Source organism: Bombina bombina, chromosome 4 (assembly GCF_027579735.1).
Source record: "Bombina bombina isolate aBomBom1 chromosome 4, aBomBom1.pri, whole genome shotgun sequence".
In the NCBI taxonomy this organism is placed as follows: Eukaryota; Metazoa; Chordata; class Amphibia; order Anura; family Bombinatoridae; genus Bombina; species Bombina bombina.
Window position 1 is genome coordinate 402,368,618 of NC_069502.1, and position 23,156 is coordinate 402,391,773.

Below are 23,156 nucleotides of genomic sequence, written 5' to 3' on the forward strand. Positions count from 1 at the left end.
TGTTTAGCTGTAATTTTCCCCTTACTCATTTACTGTACCCACACATATTATATACCGTTTTTCTCGCCATTAAATGGACTTTCAAAATATACCATTATTTTCATCATATCTTATAATTTACTATAAAAAAATGATAAAATATGAGGAAAAAATTGAAAAAAACACACTTTTTCTAACTTTGACCCCCAAAATCTGTTATACATCTACAACCACCAAAAAAAAACATATGCTAAATAGTTTCTAAATTTTGTCCTGAGTTTAGAAATACCCAATGTTTACATGTTCTTTGCTTTTTTTCAAGTTATAGGGCCATAAATACAAGTAGCACTTTGCTATTTCCAAACCACTCTTTTTCAAAATTAACGCTAGTTACATTAGAACACTAATATCTTTCAAGAATCTCTGAATATCCATTGACATGTATATATTTTTTTTTAGAAGACATCCCAAAGTATTGATCTAGGCCCATTTTGGTATATTTCATGCCACCATTTCACCGCCAAATGCGATCAAATAAAAAAAATTGTTCACTTTTTCACAATTTTTTCTCACTGAAATTATTTACAAAAAACTTATGCAATTATAGCATACATGGTTGTAAATGCTTCTCTGGGATCCCCTTTGTTCATAAATAGCAGACATATATGGCTTTGGTTTTGCTTTTTACTAATTAGAAGGCTGCTAAATGCGACTGCGCACCACATGTGTATTATGCCCAGCAGTGAAGGGGTTAATTAGGGAGCATGTAGGGAGCTTCTAGGGTTAATTTTAGCTTCAGTGTAGTGTAGTAGACAACCCCAAGTATTGATCTAGGCCCATTTTGGTATATTTCATGCCACCATTTCACCGCCAAATGCAATCAAATTAAAAAAAAAACGCTAAATTTTTCAAAATTTTAGGTTTCTTACTGAAATTATTTACAAACAGCATGTGCAATTATGGCACAAATGGTTGTAAATGCTTCTCTGGGATCCCCTTTGTTCAGAAATAGCAGACATATATAACTTTGGTGTTGCTTTTTGGTAATTAGAAGGCTGCTAAGTGCTGCTGCGCATCACACGTGTATTATGGCTAGCAGTGAAGGGGTTAATTAGGTAGTTTGTAGGGAGCTTGCAGGGTTAATTTTAGCTTTAGTGTAGAGATCAGCCTCCCACCTGACACATCAGACCCCCTGATCCCTCCCAAACAGCTCCCTTCCCTCCTCCACCCCACAATTGTCCCCGCCATCTTAAGTACTGGCAGAAAAATAAAATACATCTTTAGCATATTTACATATGCTACTTAGCCCCCAACCTCCCTGATCCCCCCCAAAACAGCTCTCTAACCCCCCCCCCCCTCTGCCTTATTGGGGGCCATCTTGGGTACTGGCAGCTGTCTGCCAGTACCCAGTTTGCAAGAGAAATTTTTTTTTTTTTTAATTGTTATGTTCTTTTTCTGTAGTGTAGCTTCCCCCCCCACAGACCAATGCCCCACCCCCTGACTAATGTATTTTTATATATTTAAAACTATTTTTTAAAACTTTTAATACATAATTTTTCTGTAGTGTAGCGGTTCCCACCCGCTCCCTCCCCGTGCACGCGCCCGCCCTCCCGTGCACGCGCGCGCGCCCGTGCGCGCCTCCGATCACCCCCGCCCACGATCCCGCCCCCCTACACATCATCAGGGCCATCAATGGCCGCCACCCGCCTCCCGAACCGGCTCCCACCCACCAACGGATTTAGCCGGTGATGTCCGGTGCAGAGAGGGCCACAGAGTGGCTCTCTCTGCACCGGATTGCTAAAAAAGGTTATTGCAGGATGCCTCAATATCGAGGCATCACTGCAATAACCGGAAAGCAACTGGAAGCTAGCAGGATCGCTTCCAGCTGCTTTCCAGACCAAGGACGTGCGCCACACGTCCTCGGTCATTAACTGTATTTTTTTTGAGGACGTGTGGCGTACGTCCTTGCTCGTTAAGGGGTTAAAGGGACACTTTACCCAAATTTTTTCTTTTGTGATTCAGATAGATCATGCAATTTTAAGCAACTTTCTAATTTACTTCTATTATCAATTTTTCTTCGTTCTCTTGATATCTTTATTTGAAAAAGAAGGCGTCTAAGCTGAGGAGCCAGCAAATTTGTGGTTCAGAACCATGGACAGCAATTGTTTATTGGTGCTGCCCAATCAGCAAGGACAACCCAGGTTGTTCACCAAAAATGGGCCGGCATCTAAACTTAAATTCTTGCTTTTCAAATAAACATACCAAGAGAATGAAGAAAATTTGATAATAGGAGTACATTAGAAAGTTGCTTCAAATTACATGCTCTATCTGAATCACAAAAGAAAAAATTTGGGTACAGTGTCCCTTTAAGCATCAGCTGACCTCATCTAACAGATCCCTCTACTCAGGAAACACTGCAGCCTCAGCCTTTTCTACAGCACAGGAATTCAACAGAAATAAATAACATATTAAACACGCTAAGAGCTTTTTCTACTTACAATCTGTATTCATTTTCTAAGCAAACTGTAAACTTTAATTGTGCCCAGACTCCCCTATTAAATGCATGTGAATTGAACTCCTGCTTATCATGCCTTATAAGCATTGGGAGAAATAACATGCTACACACTTATTCTTAAAGGGACATACCTTGGGAGTGTCAGTGCATAGCATGATTAAATTAAAGAGACAGTCTAGGCCAAAATAATCTTTCATGATTCAGATAGAGCATGTAATTTTAAACCATTTTCAAATTTACTTTTATCACCAATTTTGCTTTGTTCTCTTGGTATTTTAAATTGAAAGCTTAACCTAGGAGGTTCATATGCTAATTTCTTAGACCTTGAAGCCCACCTCTTTCAGATTGCATTTTAACAGTTTTTCACCACTAGAGGGTGTTAGTTCACATATTTCATATAGATAACACTGTGCTCGTGCACGTGAAGTTATCTGGGAGCAGGCACTGATTGGCTAGACTGCAAGTTTGTCAAAAGAACTGAAAAAAGGGGCAGTTTGCAGAGGCTTAGATACAAGATAATCACAGAGGTTAAAAGTATATTATTATAGCTGTGTTGGTTATGCAAAACTGGGAAATGGGTAATAAAGGGATTATCTATCTTTTAAAACAATAAAAATTCTGGTGTAGACTGTCCCTTTAACCATTTCAGTGGCTGAGTGTCCATAACAGACTGAATGTTACAGATTGATCAAGCCACTAACATGGACCCAACTGAAATGGCAAATCACCTTATATCACTTACTCAAAGGGTGGATTTTCTGACCCAGGGACTTAAGGAATAACAGTCTGAAAATGTGGCTTTAAAGGCATATGTTAGTGAAAAGTTACCACTTAAAAGCATTACTCCAATTACAGCTCCCACTGTGTTTACTGAATTCACAGAGCCTTATGTGAGTCCTCCTGAGAAATTCTCAGGTGATAGGAGCCAATATAGGGAGTTTATGAATTCCTGCAAACTATTTTTTAAACTTAAACCAAAAACTTATGTCAATGATAAATTAAAAGTTATATCTACCATTTCCTTTTTGAGAGATGAACCAAGGCCATGGGCGAATACATATGTAGAGACAGATGACAACATACTAGATTCATTGGACTCATTCTTCAATGCCATGTTCCTTTTATATGATGATCATGACAAGCAGAGTACAGCCGAGTCTGCCATTCGCTCCCTAAAGCAAGGTAGTAGACCAGTGGGGGATTATGTGGCTAAATTTAAAAGGTGGGTTACTGACTCTGGATGGAATGATGTTAGCCTAAAAAATCAGTTTAGATTAGGTCTCTCAGGCCCTGTGAAGGACGAATTGTCTAGAACAACTTCTCCAAGCACTTTAGAAGATTTAATAAAATTAAGTATAAACATTGAGAGGAGGTTACATGAACGAAGGGCTGAAAAATCTCAGCTTATAAAAGACAGCCTTCTCAGACTACCCCAAAACCTATCTCTAACCCAGAACCTTTGGATATTGGGGTATTTAGAGGTCCTTTAACCCCTGAGGAAAAGAACAGAAGAAGATCTTTTCACCTGTGTATGTATTGTGCAGCAAATGAAGACAACCTCAGCTCCTGTCCCAAGCTACCCAGAAATAAATTGGGTAAGCTCTCTGTTCAAAAAGAGATATTATCTTTAAACAATAAAAGGCATTCTTACTTTATTCTAACACTCTTTTTACAGTGGGATCAAACAAAAGTACAGACTCAGGCTATAACTGACACAGGGGCATGTGGAATTTTTATGGATGATAAATTTGTTGTGGAAAATAAAATACCTATCATAAAAAAAAACAATCCTGTGTCAGTGCGAGTTATAGATGGGTCACCGGTATCCTCTGGTCCCATAACCCATCACACTGTACCTTTACATACTATTACTCCTGAGGGGCATACAGAATATTTAACTTTTGATATCCTACCATCTCCCCTTTTCCCAGTAATTCTGGGAATTCCTTGGCTGACTTTACATCAACCTCATTTTTCCTGGGATCCTCTATCAATAAAATTAGAATCCACTTATTGTCAGAAAACTTGTTACCCACACACATCCATTTTAGTTCTCAATGAAGTGTTACCTGCCGAATATCATGATTTCTCAGATGTATTCAGCAAAAAGGATGCTGGAAATCTTCCACCTCATAGACCATATGATTGCCCCATAGATCTTATACCAGGCACATCCTCACCACATGGTCATATATATCCATTATCAGAACCTGAGCTCACTTATCGTAGAGAATATTTGGATGAAAATCTTAAGACGGGGTTCATTCATCACTCCACATCACCTGCTGGTGCAGCCATGTTTTTTGTAAGAAACAAAGATCAATCTCTGCAGCCAATTATTGATTACAGAGGTCTTAATAAGATCACAGTAAAAAATCGTTACCCTTTACCCCTCATTCTTGAGCTAATTGAAAGATTGAAAGGTTCAAAACACTTCACAAAGTTAGATCTGAGAGGAGCCTATAATCTTGTACGTATAAGAGAAGGAGATGAATGGAAGACAGCTTTTCAAATGAGATATGGTTTATTTGAATACCTTGTAATGCCATTTGGACTTTCTAATGCTCCAGCTACATTTCAGCATTTCGTAAATTATATTTTTAGAGATCTCTTGGATAAATGTGTTGTCATTTATCTAGATGACATTCTTGTTTATTCCACATCCTACTCTGAACATATTAAACATGTAAGATGGGTTCTTTCTCGTCTAAAGACACATAATTTATATGCCAAGCTGGAAAAGTGTGAATTCCATAAAGAGGAGATCACCTTCGTTGGCTATGTAATTTCTTCATCTGGTATCAAAATGGATCAAACTAAAGTATCTGCTATCACTGACTGGGCTTCACTTATTAATCGTAAAGCTCTACAGAGATTTTTGGGTTTTGCTAATTTTTACCGGAAGTTCATAAATAATTTTTCCTCAGTTGCTCGTCCTCTTACCGAATTAACAAGTACTAAGAGACCCTACTACTGGTCATCTAATTGCCAACAAGCTTTTGAGACTTTAAAAAACAGGTTTACAACTGCCCCTATTCTTCACTATCCTGAACCCACCTTACAATATGTTCTGGAGATTGATGCATCAGATGTTGGAATCGGTGCTATCCTCTCACAACGCCTTAAACTGACTGAACCTCTACATCTAGTAGCCTACTTTTCTAGAACTCTAACCTCTTCTGAACAAAATTACCCCATAGGAGAAAAAGAGCTACTCGCCCTGAAAGCATCTTTGGAAAATTGGAGACATCTACTTGAAGGCACAGAGCTCCCTATCCTTGTTTACTCAGACCATAAAAACCTGCTATATCTACAAAACTCAAAAACATTATCAGCAAGACAAGTAAGATGGAGTTTGTTTTTCGATAGATTTAACTTTTTAATCACATACAGACCCGGAAGATACAACGGAATACCTGACTCTTTATCACGCAGAGATGAACCATCCCCCAAGACACTTACATCAAATACTATCATACCATCTAAAAAAATATTTTGCTCACTCCAGATTTTAATGACAAACTCCGGGAAAAACAAAAGAATGATTCCACTGCACCTTTACATATTTTAGTACAAAAAGAAGGCTTATTCTACATGAATGGAAGATTATATGTACCACCTTCTCTCAGGACTGAGGCATTGAAATTATGTCATGACAATCCCTTGTCAGGACACCAGGGTGTTGTTAAAAGCACGGAATTAGTAACCAGACATTTTTGGTGGCCTAAAATTAATGAATCCGTATACCAATACTTAACCACATGTATCATCTGTGCACAATGTAAATACCCCAAAACTCCTCAAGCTGGCTTACTACATTCTTTACCTATACCAGACAGACCTTGGAGTTCTATTTCCATGGATTACATTGTTGATCTACCCAAATCAGAAAACCACACCACCATTTTAGTTATCGCTGATAAACTCACTAAGATGGCTTATTTCATTCCTTTAAAGGCCTTACCTACAGCTTCACAAACAGCAACAGTATTTCTACATAATATAGTAAAATTACATGGAATTCCAGACACTATATTAACTGATAGAGGTACTCAATTTGCTTCTAAATTTTTGAAAGAGTTATGTGAAAAACTTCAAATTACAAGGAAACTAACTAACTAGTGCACATCATCCTCAGACCAATGGTCAAGTAGAACGCATAAATCAATGGTTAGAGCAGTTTCTCCGCTGTTATTCTACGCATCTCCAAGATGACTGGTACTCACTCTTACCTATTGTAGAATTGGCTTATAACAACACAGTAAGTTCATCCACAAAACAGACCCCTTTCTATTCTAACTATGCCTATCACCCCAATTCCATATCACTGAATCCTGTTAACGCAGTTATCCCTCATCTCAATGACTACACAGACAAGATACTCAATAGTTTACAAGTTATTAGAAGAAACATCCAAGCAGTGCAAGATAGGCAAAAACTGTACTATGATCAAAGGCATTGTAAAATACCTCAATATAAAATTGGAGACAAGTGTTGGTTAGTGACTAAATTCCTAAATCTACCCATTCCTAAAAAAAAATTGGGCAAATTATTTGTTGGACCCTTCAAGATCAGTCAACTTGTAAATGAGAATGAAGTACGTTTAGATTTACCTTCAACCTATAAGATACATCCCGTTGTACATGTTTCTCTCCTCAAACCTTTCAAACCTAACTCCTTCCCTGATAGAAATGTCGCTCCTCCTGCTCCTATATGTGTCAATGATGAACCAGAATATGAAGTAGAGAAAATACTGGACTCAAGATTACATTATAGGAAACTACAATATTTGATCCACTGGAAGGGATATGGTTCTGAAGAGGATTCCTGGGAACCTTCTGAGAATATCCATGCGCCTCATTTGGTGAAGGCTTTCCATAGACTACATCCAGGGAAACCTTCACTTTGAAGCCCCTGAGTGGCTTCTTTGCGGGGGGGATCTGTAACATATGCTGTTTCCAAACTACATTATTCCACCTTAACTAATACAGATCCACTTCCTAAGTGACATCATCATCTTACTTAAACCTGCTCTCATTTCACTAATTTGCTTGATCAATCAAGCTGGTTGTGTCACAATAGCTCTCACTATAAATTTGAGCTATATTTTCAAAATACCTTTGTTATTAACCTGTAGACAATTTAATTGTTTCTATCTGCACATTATCATTGGACAACTGTTTGCTGTCAATCATCCTTTGCAACCAGGAGCTACCTTTTGCATATTCAGTGACACCTGTTGCAGTCAAGCATCAGCTGACCTCATCTAACAGATCCCTCTACACAGGAATCACTGCAGCCTCAGCCTTTTCCACAGCACAGGAATTCAACAGAAATAAATAACATATTAAACACGGTAAGAGCTTTTTCTACTTACAATCTATATTTATTTTCTAAGCAAACTGTAAACTTTATTTGGGCCCAGACTCCCCTATTAAATGCATGTGAATTGAACTCCTAATTATAATGCCTTATAAGCATTGAGAAATAACATGCTACACACTTATTCTTAAAGGGACATACCTAGGAGGGAGTATCAGTGCATAGCATGATTAAATTAACCATTTCATTGGCTGAGTGTCCATAAAAGACTGAATTTACACAACCTCAGCAAAGAGGACTACACTTACTAGATCTTTGTGGACTCAAGATGCTGGACACCAGACAGAAGACTTCAGACAGTAAGTAGAATGGGCTTTTGTTTTTTTCTTAGGCTTTATATTTTTAGGCGGGATTTTTGGTTTTCTTAGGGGTACTTTGTTTTTTAGGATAGAGTTTTTAAAGGGGAGATTTTTGTTTTTTAGGAAAGGGTTTTTAGGGGATTTTTGTTTTTTAGGGTTTCTTTTTTCAGAAAGAGTTTTTTTAGAGGTACTTTGTTTTTTTAGGATAGGGTTTTTTTAAATGAAGTAATTTTCTTTTTTAGGAGTACTTTGTTTTATGATAGGGTTTTTAAAGAGGGTATTTTTGTTTTTTAGGATAGGGTTTTTAAAGGGGGGATTTTGATTTTTAATTTTTAGTGGTACTTTGTTTTTAAGGATAGGGTTTTTAAAGGGGGGGGATTTTTTGTGATTTTTAGGAGTACTTTGTTTTTTTTGTTTTTTTTTTAAATATATTTTTATTGAGGTTACATAGTATACAAAATTAACAAGGTTACATGAATATAGGAAACACGATTGGGAATCATCATATAGATAATGCTGTCATTAATATCTGTCGTATATTTTGTTGGACCACACGGTATCACTTTTTGAGTAAAAGCCGCTCAATGGGGAACACTTCTAACAATATACATCATGTATGTTTCACGACAATATAGAACATAACAAACTTGGATGTAGATATATCTAAGTGTAAGTAACCAACAATTAGAATTAAAATGAAACCTCTTTTATATTTGAGTCAGGGCTATGTCCAATTATGGCTAACTAGTCCTAAATGCCATTCACACGGGCCATTTTTTTGCAGTACAGCGGTCCCACCCCTTGCTCTCTCTCCCCATCTCTTTTGCGCTCTCTCTCCCTCTCTTTTGAGCCCTCTCTCCCCCATCTATTTTGCACTCTCTCTCCCCCTCTCTTTTGAGCTCTCTCTCTCCCCCATCTCTTTTGCGCTCTCTCCCCCTCTCTTTTGAGCTCTCTCCCCCCCTCTTTCTCTCCCCCCCTCTCCTCTCTCTCTCCCCTCCTCTCTCTCTCCCCTCCTCTCTCTCTCTCTCTCCCCCTCTCTCCTCCCTCTCTTTTGTGCTCTCTCTCTCCCCCTCTTTTGCGCTCTCTCTCTCCCCCTCTCTTTTGCTCTCTCTCTCCCCCTCTCTTTTGCGCTCTCTCTCTCCCCTCTCTTTTGCACTCTCTCCCCCCTCTATTTTGCGCTCTCTCCCTCCTCTCTTTTGTGCTCTCTCTCCCCTCTTTTGTGCTCTCTCTCCCCCTCTTTTGCGCTCTCTCTCTCTCCCCTCTCTTTTGCGCTCTCTCTCTCCCCCCTCTCTCTCTCCCCCCTCTCTCTCTCCCCCTCCTCTCTCTCCCCCCTCCTCTCTCCCCCTCCTCTCTCTCTCCCCCCTCCTCTCTCTCTCCCCCCTCCTCTCTCTCTCTCCCCCCTCCTCTCTCTCCCCCCTCCTCTCTCTCCCCCCTCCTCTCTCTCTCTCTCTTCCCCCCTCCTCTCTCTCTCTCTCTCTCCCCCCTCCTCTATCTCTCGCTCTCTCTCTCTCCCCTCTCTTTTGCGCTCTCTCCACCCTCTCTTTTGTGCTCTCTCTCTCCCCTCTTTTGTACTCTCTCTCTCCCCTCTTTTGCTCTCTCTCTCCCTCTTTTGCACTCTCTCTCCCCTCTCTTTTGCGCTCTCTCTCCCCCTCTTTTTTGCGCTCTCTATCCCCCTCTCTTTTGAGCTCTCGCTCCCCCTCTCTCTCTCCCCCGCTCCTCTCTCTCTCCCCTCTCTCTCTCCCCCCTCCTCTCTCCCCCCCTCCTTTCCCGCCCCCCTCCTTTCTCCCCCCCTCCTCTCTCTCTCCCCCCTCCTCTCTCTCTCCCCCCTCCTCTCTCTCTCTCTCTCTCTCTCTCTCTCTCCCCCCCCTCCTCTCTCTCTCTCTCTCTCTCTCTCCCCCCTCCTCTCTTTCTCCCCCCCTCCTCCCCCCCCTCCTTTCTCCCCCCCTCCTCTCCCCCCTCCTCTCTCTCTCTCCCCCCTCCTCTCTCTCTCTCTCTCTCTCTCTCTCCCCCCCTCCTCTCTCTCTCTCTCCCCCCTCCTCTCTTTCTCCCCCCTCCTCTCTCTCTCTTCCCCCCTCCTCTCTCTCTCTCCCCCCCTCCTCTATCTCTCCCCCTCTCTTTTGAGCTCTCTCTCCCCCATCTCTTTTGCGATCTCTCTCTCCCCCCTCTCTTTTGAGCTCTCTCTGTCCCCCATCTCTTTTGCGCTCTCTCCCCCCTCTCTTTTGAGCTCTCTCTCTCCCCCCTCTTTCTCTCCCCCCTCTCCTCTCTCTCTCCCCTCCTCTCTCTCTCTCTCTCTCTCTCTCTCCCCCTCTCTCTCTTCCCTCTCTCTCCCCGCTTTCTTTTGTGCTCTCTCTCTCCCCCTCTCTTTTGCGCTCTCTTTCTCCCCATCTCTTTTGAGCTCTCTCCCCCCTCTCTTTTGAGCTCTCTCTCCCCCCTCCTCTCTCTCCCTCCTCTCTCTCCCTCCTCTCTCTCTCCCTCTCTCTCTCTCTCTCTCTCTCTCTCCTTTCCTCTCCTCTCTCTCTCTCTCTCTCTCTCTCTCTCTCTCTCTCCCCCCTCTCTTTTGTGCTCCCTCCCCCTCTTTTGCTCTCTCTCCCCCCTCTTTTGTGCTCTCTCTCCCCTCTCTTTTGCGCTCTCTCTCCCCTCTCTTTTGCGCTCTCTCCCCCTCTCTTTTGCGCTCTCTCTCCCCCCTCTCTTTTGCTCTCTCCCCCCTCTCTTTTGCTCTCTATCTCCCCCCTCTCTTTTGCGCTCTCTATCCCCCTCTCTTTTGCTCTCTCTCTCTCTCCTCCATCTCTTTTGCGTTCTCTCTCCCCCATCTCTTTTGCATTCTCTCTCCCCCTCTCTTTTGAGCTCTCTCTCTTTCCCCCTATCCGCTATCTCTCTCCCCTCCTCTCTCTCTCTCCCCCTCCCCCTCTCTCCCCCTCTCCTCTCTCTCTCTCCCCCCTCTCCTCTCTCTCTCCCCCCTCTCCTCTCTTTCCCCCCTCTCTCTCTCTCTCTCTCTCTCTCTCTCCCCCTCTCCTCTCTCTCTCTTCCCCCCTCTTCTCTCTCTCTCTCCCCCCTCTCCTCTCTCTCCCCTTTCTTCTCTCCCCTCCTCTCTCTCTCCCCTCCTCTTTCTATCTGTCTCCCTTCTCTATCTCCCGACCGCGCCCGGCCACGCCCCTTCATGCTTGACCACGCCCGTTCACGTCGGCCATGCCCCCACTCACGCCCAGCCACGCCGCCACTACTGCTGCAGGCGGCAGATCAGCTAGGTAGGGAGCAGGACTCAAAGGCCAGGTGTGTTTGTCCTCATGCTGTCTCTACTGCGCATGACAGCTTCGGACAAACACACTTGGCCTTTTCTATAATAGGATTGTCACCCTTGATTGGGGTGATGGGGTGATGATTTGGGGTATAAGTAGATTAGACTAGTGGTACTTTATTGAGTATTAGCGATAAATATAATTTGGTGTATTAGTAATGAAGCGTATAGAGGAAAGGGACTGTAAATGCAAGATTAGTATAAAGTTCCAATATTAACAATTTAGGGTGATTGGTCGTAGGATAAATTTTCCTTAGCTTACTAAGTAAACTATATGGATGGGGGGGGGGGAGGTAGAGTGAACAATATACGTTAGGCAAATATAGTAATGATAGGAGATTGAACACATTGAACTAATTGCAGTTACTTGGTGCAAACAATAACAGCACTATTAATAATCTTTTCCTTAAATTTGCACTCAATAATTATTGTATACATTGCGTGTGAGTTAGAAAGCAATATAGGCTTTATAGTCATAAAGATCAGATGTGGGAGATGGGGTAATGATAACCAAAACAGTCAACTGAAACCTTATAGAAGTATTTGTAGTAGCTTCCACACTTAGGCCTAGATTTGGAGTTTGGCGTTAGCCGTGAAAACCAGCGTTAGAGGCTCCTAACGCTGGTTTTAGGCTACCGCCGGTATTTGGAGTCACTCAAAATAGGGTCTAACGCTCACTTTTCAGCCGCGACTTTTCCATACCGCAGATCCCCTTACGTCAATTGCGTATCCTATCTTTTCAATGGGATCTTTCTAACTCCGGTATTTAGAGTCATTTCTGAAGTGAGCGTTAGAACTCTAACGACAAAACTCCAGCCGCAGGAAAAAAGTCAGTAGTTAAGAGGTTTCTGGGCTAACGCCGGTTTCTAAAGCTCTTAACTACTGTACTCTAAAGTACACTAACACCCATAAACTACCTATGTACCCCTAAACCGAGGTCCCCCCACATCGCCGACACTCAAATAAATTTTTTTAACCCCTAATCTGCCGACCGCCACCTACGTTATCCTTATGTACCCCTAATCTGCTGCCCCTAACACCGCTGACCCCTATATTATATTTATTAACCCCTAATCTGCCCCCCACAACGTCGCCTCCACCTGCCTACACTTATTAACCCCTAATCTGCCGAGCGGACCTGAGCGCTACTATAATAAAGTTATTAACCCCTAATCCGCCTCACTAACCCTATAATAAATAGTATTAACCCCTAATCTGCCCTCCCTAACATCGCCGACACCTAACTTCAATTATTAACCCCTAATCTGCCGACCGGAGCTCACCGTTATTCTAATAAATGGATTAACCCCTAAAGCTAAGTCTAACCCTAACACTAACACCCCCCTAAGTTAAATATAATTTAAATCTAACGAAATAAATTAACTCTTATTAAATAAATTATTCCTATTTAAAGCTAAATACTTACCTGTAAAATAAATCCTAATATAGCTACAATATAAATTATATTTATATTATAGCTATTTTAGGATTTATATTTATTTTACAGGTAACTTTGTATTTATTTTAACCAGGTACAATAGCTATTAAATAGTTAAGAACTATTTAATAGCTAAAATAGTTAAAATAATTACAAATTTACCTGTAAAAGAAATCCTAACCTAAGTTACAATTAAAACTAACACTATACTATCAATAAATTAATTAAATAAACTACTTACAATTACCTACAATTAACCTAACACTACACTATCAATACATTAATTAAATAAACTACCTACAATTAACCTAACACTACACTATAAATAAATTAATTAAATACAATTCCTACAAATAAATACAATTAAATAAACTTGCTAAAGTACAAAAAATAAAAAAGAACTAAGTTACAAAAAATAAAAAAATATCTACAAACATAAGAAAAATATTACAACAATTTTAAACTAATTACACCTACTCTAAGCCCCCTAATAAAACAACAAAGCCCCCCAAAATAAAAAATGCCCTACCCTATTCTAAATTACTAAAGTTAAAAGCTCTTTTACCTTACCAGCCCTGAACAGGGCCCTTTGCGGGGCATGCCCCAAGAAGTGCAGCTCTTTTGCCTGTAAAAAAAAAACATACAATACCCCCCCCAACATTACAACCCACCACCCACATACCCCTAATCTAACCCAAACCCCCCTTAAATAAACCTAACACTAAGCCCCTGAAGATCATCCTACCTTGTTTTCACCTCACCAGGTATCACCGATCCGTCCTGGCTCCAAAATCTTCATCCAACCCAAGCGGGGGTTGGCGATCCATCATCCGGTGCCTGAAGAGGTCCAGAAGAGGCTCCAAAGTCTTCATCCTATCCGGGAAGAAGAGGCGATCCGGACCGGCAACCATCTTGATCCAAGCGGCATCTTCTATCTTCATCCGATGACGACCGGCTCCATCCTGAAGACCTCCACCGCGGACCCATCTTCTTCCGGCGACGTCCAACTGCAGAATGACGGTTCCTTTAAGGGACGTCATCCAAGATGGCGTCCCTCGAATTCCGATTGGCTGATAGGATTCTATCAGCCAATCGGAATTAAGGTAGGAATATTCTGATTGGCTGATGGAATCAGCCAATCAGAATCAAGTTCAATCCGATTGGCTGATCCAATCAGCCAATCAGATTGAGCTCGCATATATTGTAGCTATATTAGGATTTATTTTACAGGTAAGTATTTAGCTTTAAATAGGAATAATTTATTTAATAAGAGTTAATTTATTTCGTTAGATTTAAATTATATTTAACTTAGGGGGTGTTAGTGTTAGGGTTAGACTTAGCTTTAGGGGTTAATCCATTTATTAGAATAGCGGTGAGCTCCGGTCAGCAGATTAGGGGTTAATAATTGAAGTTAGGTGTCGGCGATGTTAGGGAGGGCAGATTAGGGGTTAATACTATTTAATATAGGGTTAGTGAGGCGGATTAGGGGTTAATAACTTTATTATAGTAGCGCTCAGGTCCGCTCGGCAGATTAGGGGTTAATAAGTGTAGGCAGGTGGAGGCGACGTTGAGGGGGGCAGATTAGGGGTTAATAAATATAATATAGGGGTCGGCGATGTTAGGGAACCAGATTAGGGGTACATAGGGATAATGTAAGTAGCGGCGGTTTACGGAGCGGAAGATTAGGGGTTAATAATAATATGCAGGGGTCAGTGATAGCGGGGGCGGCAGATTAGGGGTTAATAAGTGTAAGGTTAGGGGTGTTTAGACTCGGGGTACATGTTAGAGTGTTAAGTGCAGACGTAGGAAGGGTTACCGCATAGCAAACAATGTGGCTGCGTTAGGAGCTGAACGCGGCTTTTTTGCAGGTGTTAGGTTTTTTTTCAGCTCAAACAGCCCCATTGTTTCCTATGGGGGAATCGTGCACGAGCACGTTTTTGAGGCTGGCCGCGTCCGTAAGCAACTCTGGTATCGAGAGTTGAAGCTGCGTTAAAAATGCTCTACGCTCCTTTTTTGGAGCCTAACGCAGCCTTTATGTGGACTCTCAATACCAGAGTTATTTTTATGGTGCGGCCAGAAAAAAGCCGGCGTTAGTTTTTCGGGTCGTTACCGACAAAACTCCAAATCTAGCCGTAAGTAAATTATGGTAGTTTCAATATTCATATTCCCAGGTTAGTCTTTCATTCTTAAAGGGCTAAATACTCCCAAATAGGAGTATATCTGATATGGGTCCAAATCTGAGCAGGTAAGTTCTAAGCACAGGTGGAAGCCTATAGTTAGTTTAGCTAGATGTAATCCTCTCTGAGTACTGGTATTTAATAGGTGTACGGCTTTCTATAGTATCTTAAAGGCAAGATACAGTATATAATGTAAATTTGAGTTTCCCTAGGGCACCTGGGAACAATATGGGCGTGTGGCTGATATTTGTATATACGTGTTCCATATCAAGTAGTTTCATACCTAATATTGGAAGAGGTTAGAGCGTCAGAGTACTTGCTTTAGGCCCTTCTGAGAAAAATAACAACAGCCCTCCATATTAAACATCATATAATATTAACTATGTTTTGGAGTCATGTGAATGCTATACTATACCCTTTACAAGATGCAGGTGTAACATAACATAAGTGGAATAGAAATGCCCTGCACCTACCATAGATTTGGGCACAAGACATAGGTAGCATACTGATATAATAAAACTGTAGTAGGACCTTACAAGTAGTAAAGCCACAATGTTCTAGTTTGCATGGAATGTAACTTTGGAGTATAAATCACATTAATAGAGAAAACATCAATAAAAAAACTGGTACCTAACAAACTCAGATAATACTATTTGTTGCTTCAAATAAATAGATCGTCATTCCTAATAGTATCATCTATCCATCTAGTAATATAGACTATACAACAGGCACTTATATCAATGTTCAATAACATAATACAGAATCCTATTACATAGTAAACAAATGTCCACCCTCTGTTTCTGACCATTATTTGGCTTTGTATGCAAAATGTATGGACAATACTTAAAATATATAGCAATCTAAGTACATACGAGTGGCTAGATTACGAGTCTTTTAAAAAGCAGCGTTGGCCTGTCCCAACACTGCTTTTTAACGCCTGCTGGTATTACGAGTCTTGCAGGTACAGGTGTACCGCTCACTTTTTTGGCCAGACTCGGAAATACCACAAATCCACTTACATCAATTGCGTATCCTATATTTTCAATGGGACTTGCATAGCGCCGGTATTACGAGTCTGACAAAAATTGAGCGGTACACCCTCTACTGTCAAGACTGCTACCGCATTTTAAAGTCAGTAGTTAAGAGTTTTATACTACAACGCTGTAACATGAAACTCTTAACTAAAGTGCTAAAAAGTACACTAACACCCATAAACTACCTATTAACCCCTAAACTGAGGCCCCCCCCCCACATCGCAAACACTAAAATACATTTTTTAACCCCTAATCTGCCGAACCGGACATCGCCGCCACTATATTAAATATAATAACCCCTAAACCTCCGCACTCCCGCATCGCAAACATTAGTTAAATATTATTAACCCCTAATCCGCCCCCAACGTCGCCGCCACTATAATAAAGTTATTAACCCCTAAACCTAAGTCTAACCCTAACCCTAACACCCCCTAACTTAAATATAATTTAAATAAATCTAAATAACATTACTACAATTAATTGCATCAGCCAATAGGATTTTTCCTACCTTAATTCCGATTGGCTGATAGAATTCTATCAGCCAATCGGAAATGAAGGGACGCCATTTTGGATGACGTCACTTAAAGGAACCTTCATTCATCGGGTAGTTGTCGGCCATGAGCGATGCTCCGCGTCGGATATCTTGAAGATGGACCCGCTCCGCGCCGGATGGATGAAGATAGAAGATGCCATCTGGATGAAGACTTCTTTCCGTCTGAGGACCACTTCTGCCCGGTTTAATGAAGACTTCTCCCGGCTTCGTTGAGGACTTCGGCCTGGTTGGGTGAAGACGTCTCATGATAGGGTGATCTTCAGGGGGTTAGTGTTAGTTTTTTTTAAGGGGGGATTGGGTGGGTTTTAGAGTATGGTTGGTTGTGTGGGTGGTGAGTTTTAATGTTGGGGGGGGATTTGTACTTTTTTTTCAGGTAAAAGAGCTGATTACTTTGGGGCCCTTTTAAGGGCTATTTGTAGTTTAGTGTAGGGTAGGGCTTTTTTTTATTTTGGGGGGGCTTTATTATTTTTTTAGGTTAGGTTAGGTGTAATTAGTTTAAAAATCTTGTAATTATTTTATTTTCTGTAATTTAGTGTTTGTTTTTTTGTACTTTAGATAATTTTATTTAATTGTAATTAATGGTATTTAATTAAATTATATTGTAGTGTTAGGTGTAATTGTAACTTACGTTAGGTTTTATTTTACAGGTAAATTTGTCTTAATTTTAACTAGGTAGATATTAAATAGTTAATAACTATTTAAAAACGATTGTACCTAGTTAAAATAAATACAAACTTGCCTGTAAAATAAAAATAAACCCTAAGATAGATACAATGTAACTATTAGTTATATTGTAGCTATCTTAGCGTTTATTTTATAGGTATTTAGTTTTAAATAGGAATAATTTAGTTAATTGTAGTAATTTTATTTAGATTTATTTAAATTATATTTAAGTTAGGGGGTGTTAGGGTTAGGGTTAGACTTAGGTTTAGGGATTAATAACTTTATTATAGTGGCGGCGACGTTGGGGGCAGCAGATTAGGGGTTAATAAATGTAGGTAGGTTGTGGCGACATTGGGGGCAGCAGAGTAGGGGTTAATAAATAAAATGTAGGTGTCGGAGATGTTGGGGGTGGCATATTAGGGGTAATAAGTGTAAGATTAGGAGTGTTTAGACTTGGGGTTCATGTTAGGCTGTTAGGTGTAGACATAAATGTATTTTCCCCATAGGAATCAATGGGGCTGCGTTAGGAGCTTTACGCTGCTTTTTTGCAGGTGTTAGGTTTTTTTTCAGCCGGCTCTCCCCCTTTGATTCCTATGGGGAAATCGTGCACGAGCACGTTTTACCAGATCACCGCTAACGCAGCACTGGAATTGAGGTGAGATGTGGAGCAAAATTTTGCTCTACGATCACTTTCTTGCGGCTAACGCCGAGTTTGTAAAAACCCGTAATACTAGCGCTGTCTGTAAGTGAGCGGTGAGCATAAACTGCACTCCTGTTAACACAAAACTCGTAATCTAGGTGTAGGTGAGGTGATAATCAAACATTCTAAGTCTGAAGACCTCTTTGCCAACATAGTCAATGTAGATGAAAATATATAAGCTCCGCAGGAACTCAGTCAATCATCTTGCACACAGGTTAATGATCCTGCTATGTGAGGTATGGTATTCTATCCCACAACAGTACTACTGAATGCTTGTTTGGGGTGAATAGCATGGGACTGTTCTGTAGTTACCAACTTCGTCGCCTCAGCTTTCTGAATGTGGTGCTCGAGTAGCAGAGCCGACAAAATGCCTTCCTCTGTTCTAGGTGAATGACCAGGAACCTTCAACATGGCCGTCAGCGAGACTGGTAAGCACTGAGCAAGAATCAGACAGTCAGGGCCCTTGACTCCCGATCGCTCCGGTTTAGGCAGGCATGTTGGGGCATCCCACACAGCATCCTGGAAGTCCTCCGATACCGCTGCTTCATGGGTATGTGCGTCCAGATCCTTTCCGAAGGATCAGTGGCGTCCCACGAGGTTAGGCCCTCAGCCCGTCTATAAACCAGGTTCCAGTGGTGTCAGTATTTCTGAGGGTGATGTTGAATGATCAGAGTGCCGTGTCGTCTCCCACCTGCCACTCTGAATTGTATGATCCAAGCTTCAAAATCCACAAAGATGCTCTCCAGCCTCTGCAATATATTCCCCATGGTGAGAACTTAGGGATTTGTATGCGATAGTCTTAGATGTTCATCCGATCTGTCATAGTCCTATGGAGAGTTAGTAAAAGGCTGCTCCAGGGAAATTAGACTGCGTCACTTTTTAGATAGCCTAATGGTCCGGCCAAAAGACATTTGTCAGGAGTGCTGTATAGCTCCGGTTCAAAATCACTATAATATCGCAGTGAGTTCAATATATTTGGTAAAGAGAAAAATAGGAGTTTCAAATAATGGTCAATTCCATATGTTAACCTTGAAAATCAATCTTATAGCCAGGAGCTCCTAATATGTGCGTCTTGTCGTTTCGGCGGTTAGCTCCGACCCCCTACTTTGTTTTTTAAGATAGGATTTTTTGTTTTTTAGGGGTACTTTGTTTTGGAGGTTAGCAGCTGGGGGAATTTTTGCGTAGAGCTCTGTCAGTTTACTGGTTAATAGTGTAGGTGTATTTTGCATTGGGGTTGTGGCAGCTTAGGAGTTAATAGTATACTTTTTTTAACAGTTATAGGTGCAGAGGTGCAGTTTTCAGTGAATGCGTTGGGGGTTTTGTATAGTGATTTTTACTGTGGGGTTACTGCTCGTGTGGCACAGCTCTACTTGGTTGGTTCCTGGCACATTCCTAGCACAGCTCTACTTGGTTGGTAGCAATGGCTATATGACAAACACAGGCTACCCAAAAAGAACCAACTGCGCATACGTCGAAAATGGCTATGGATATTTTTTTACAAATATAACAAAAACTAATAATCATACACATTTTCACCCAATGTAAGGTAGTTAGCTTTCAACAAGATATCAAAATGTCAAGTTTCGGTGCAACTGTTAAGTCTATGGGATTTTTAACTCCCACCCATGTTTTTTCAATCTCAAATATTTAAAAAGTACTAAATAAATTTCCTTGAAAGTTTTTTTGTTAGTGATATCCAGTCCAGATATAACTGCTAAATTTCACCCAAATATATCATTCCAGGTAAAAGATATGGGCATCTAAAAAAAATCTAATTTATAATAGAAAGCCCTGACTAACAAACTATATATATATATTATTTATGTGTGCACTGTGTGTAATACTTTATTTTAATATGTATCACATGTTTTGTTATCATTTTAAAAAACGTTTCTTTAAAGGGACACTGGACCCAAATTTTTTCTTTCATGATTCAGATAGAGCATGCAATTTTAAGCAACTTTCTAATTTACTCCTATTATCAATTTTTCATCGTTCTCTTGCTATCTTTATTTTAAAGGCAGGAATGTAGATCTTAGCAGCCAGCCCATTTTAGGTTCAGCACCATGGATAGCGCTTGCTTATTGGAGGATTACATTTACCCACCAATGAGCAAGCATAACCCAGGTTCTCAAGCAAAAATGGGCCGGCTGCTATGCATCACATTCCTGCTTTTTAAATAAAGATAGCAAGAGAACGAAGAAAAATTGATAATAGGAGTAAATTAGAAAGTTGCTTAAAATTGCATTCTCTATCTGAATCATGAAAGAAAAAAAAATGGGTTTAGTGTCCCTTTAAGTTCATTAGATAAAAAGATTGAATATTTAACATAACTTACCTCTAAAGATGTATTAAAAGGACATTCTTGCCAGAGTAGAGCACTTTTCACTCCACAGGAACCTTCATGTACTTCATAGGTGACAAAATGATGTGTCCCATCATCATCTTTCTGTTAAGAAAAGAAAGACATTATTAACTAATTTAAATAATTGTTGTTGTTAACATACTTAAGGGACATTAAACTCAACATTTAATGTCCCTATAAAGGGCTAGTTTATAAGTGGAGCACAAAAATATTAGCACTATTGAGTGCTAACAACACTCAAGTTAAATCAATTCTATGGCCTCTAGTTATCAAGGTCTGTCGGACCTGATGCGACAGTGCGGATCAGGTCCGACAGACCTCGCTGAATACGGCGAGCAATACGCTCGCCGTATTCAGCATTGCACCAGCAGCTCACAAGAGCTGCTGGTGCAACGCCGCCCCCTGCAGACTCGCGGCCAATGGGCCGCCAGCAGGGGGGTGTCAATCAACCCGATCGTACTCGATCGGGTTGATTTCCGGCAATGTCTGTCCGCCTGCTCAGAGCAGGCGGACAGGTTATGGAGCAGCGGTCTTTGTGACCGCTGCTTCATAACTGCTGTTTCTGGCGAGCCTGCAGGCTCGCCAGAAACACGGGGCATCAAGCTCCATTCGGAGCTTGATACATATGCCCTTATATATACCCTGTTAGCATGACTGCCTGTCTGTAAAGAGACAAACTGGTGAGACAAATTAACAGCCAATCCATAGAAGTATACTATTGGATTGGCTGAGGCTTAATACTTAGGTTATATTGTTGGGAGGGGAGTTGTGAAACCCCAAGAAGACAAGATAGGAGCAATACAGAGATGGTCTATGCCACTCAGGAAAAACAAAAAAAAACAGATTAGAGCTTTCCTGGGAATTGTTGGTTATTACCAACAATTTATTACTCACTTTCTAACAAGGGCTGCTCCCATCACCGATCTTACCAAAACAAAAAGTCCTGATACAGGGCCAGATTAAAAGTGGCACATTAATGATAGTATGGGATGCGCGCAACTTGATATTACAAGTCCATGATAAATCCTATTTACCAGAGAAGGGTTATCATGGCTGACATCTCCAAAGAGCAATCTATACTTTCAATGGAGATTGTGTGATTATGCTAAATAGCGCTCATATTACAAGTTGTAAGTTATAATGTGCGTTCAAGCGCAAGCCGGAACTACAATAGAATATTTAGCTCGACTTGAAGTAAAGTGTAAGGGTTAAAAAAATGTTTACGGAACTCATCAAAAACATATTAAAATCAATTATTACGCTCATATATACATTTTTTAATAAAAAATCTGTTAATATTGATTAAAAGGTTTCTAAATGGTTAAAAAGTGATATGGTAAATGGAAAAGGGTTTGATATTTATATATATATATATATATACATACATATATATACTGTATATATATATATATGTTAAAAATATGTGTATGTGTGTATGTATACATGTCTATATATGTGTATATATTTGCATATATGTGTATTTATTTGTAAATATATATGTATACACATACATACATATACACACACATGTATGTGTGTGTATATATATATATATATATATATATATATATATATATATATATATACATACAGTGGGGGGGGAAAGTATTTAGTCAGCCACCAATTGTGCAAGTTCTCCCACTTAAGAAGATGAGAGAGGCCTGTAATTTTCATCATAGGTATACCTCAACTATGAGAGACAAAATGTGGAAACAAATCCAGACAATCACATTGTCTGATTTGGAAAGAATTTATTTGCATATTATGGTGGAAAATAAGTATTTGGTCACCTACAAACAAGCAAGATTTCTGGCTCTCACAGATCTGTATCTTCTTCTTTAAGAGGCTCCTCTGTCTTCCACTCATTACCTGTATTAATGGCACCTGTTTGAACTTGTTATCAGTATAAAAGACACCTGTCCACAACCTCAAACAGTCACACTCCAAACTCCACTATGGTGAGGACCAAAAAGCTGTCGAAGGACACCAGAAAAAAAATTGTAGACCTGCACCAAGCTGGGAAGACTGAATCTGCAATAGGCAAGAAGCTTGGTGTGAAGAAATCAACTGTTGGAGCAATAATTAGAAAATGGAAGACATACAAGACCACTGATAATCTCCCTCGATAATCTCCACGCAAGATCTCACCCTGTGGGGTCAAAATGAACACATGAACGGTGAGCAAACATCCCAGAACCACACGGGGGGGGGGGGGCTAGTGAATGACCTGCAGAGAGCTGGACCAATGTAACAGACCAATGTAACAGAGGCTACCATCAGTAACACACTACGCTGCCAGGGACTCAGATCCTGCAGTGCCAGACGTGTCCCCCTGCTTAAGCCAGTACATGTCCGGGCCCGTCTGAAGTATGTTAGAGAGCATTTGGATGATCCAGAAGCAGATTGGGAGAATGTCATATGGTCAGATGAAACCAAAGTAGAACTGTTTGGTAGAAACACAACTTGTCATGTTTGGAGGAGAGAGAACGCCATACCTACTGTGAAGCATGGGGTTGGAAACATCATGCTTTGGGGCTGTTTCTCTGCAAAGGGAACAGGACGACTGATCCGTGTACATGAAAGAATGAATGGGGCCATGTATCGTGAAATTTTGAGTGCAAACCTCCTTCCATCAGCAAGTGCATTGAAGATGAAATGTGGCTGGTTCTTTCAGCATGACAATGATCCCAAACACACCGCCCGGGCAACGAAGGAGTGGCTTCGTAAGAAGCATTTCAAGGTCCTGGAGTGGCCTA

At 40.7% G+C, this 23,156-nt stretch overlaps 1 protein-coding gene across 1 annotated transcript in view; it reads right to left on the reverse strand.

Annotated features, from left to right (window-relative positions):
• The window catches only part of LOC128656335 (kininogen-1), a 386,172-nt gene that overhangs the window by 281,588 nt on the left and 81,428 nt on the right, over positions 1-23,156 (reverse strand). Inside the window, exon 2 of the mRNA XM_053710185.1 lies at positions 20,374-20,484. Within this exon, the coding sequence (XP_053566160.1) occupies positions 20,374-20,484 (111 nt within the window). The remainder of the gene's footprint in view (positions 1-20,373; positions 20,485-23,156) is intronic.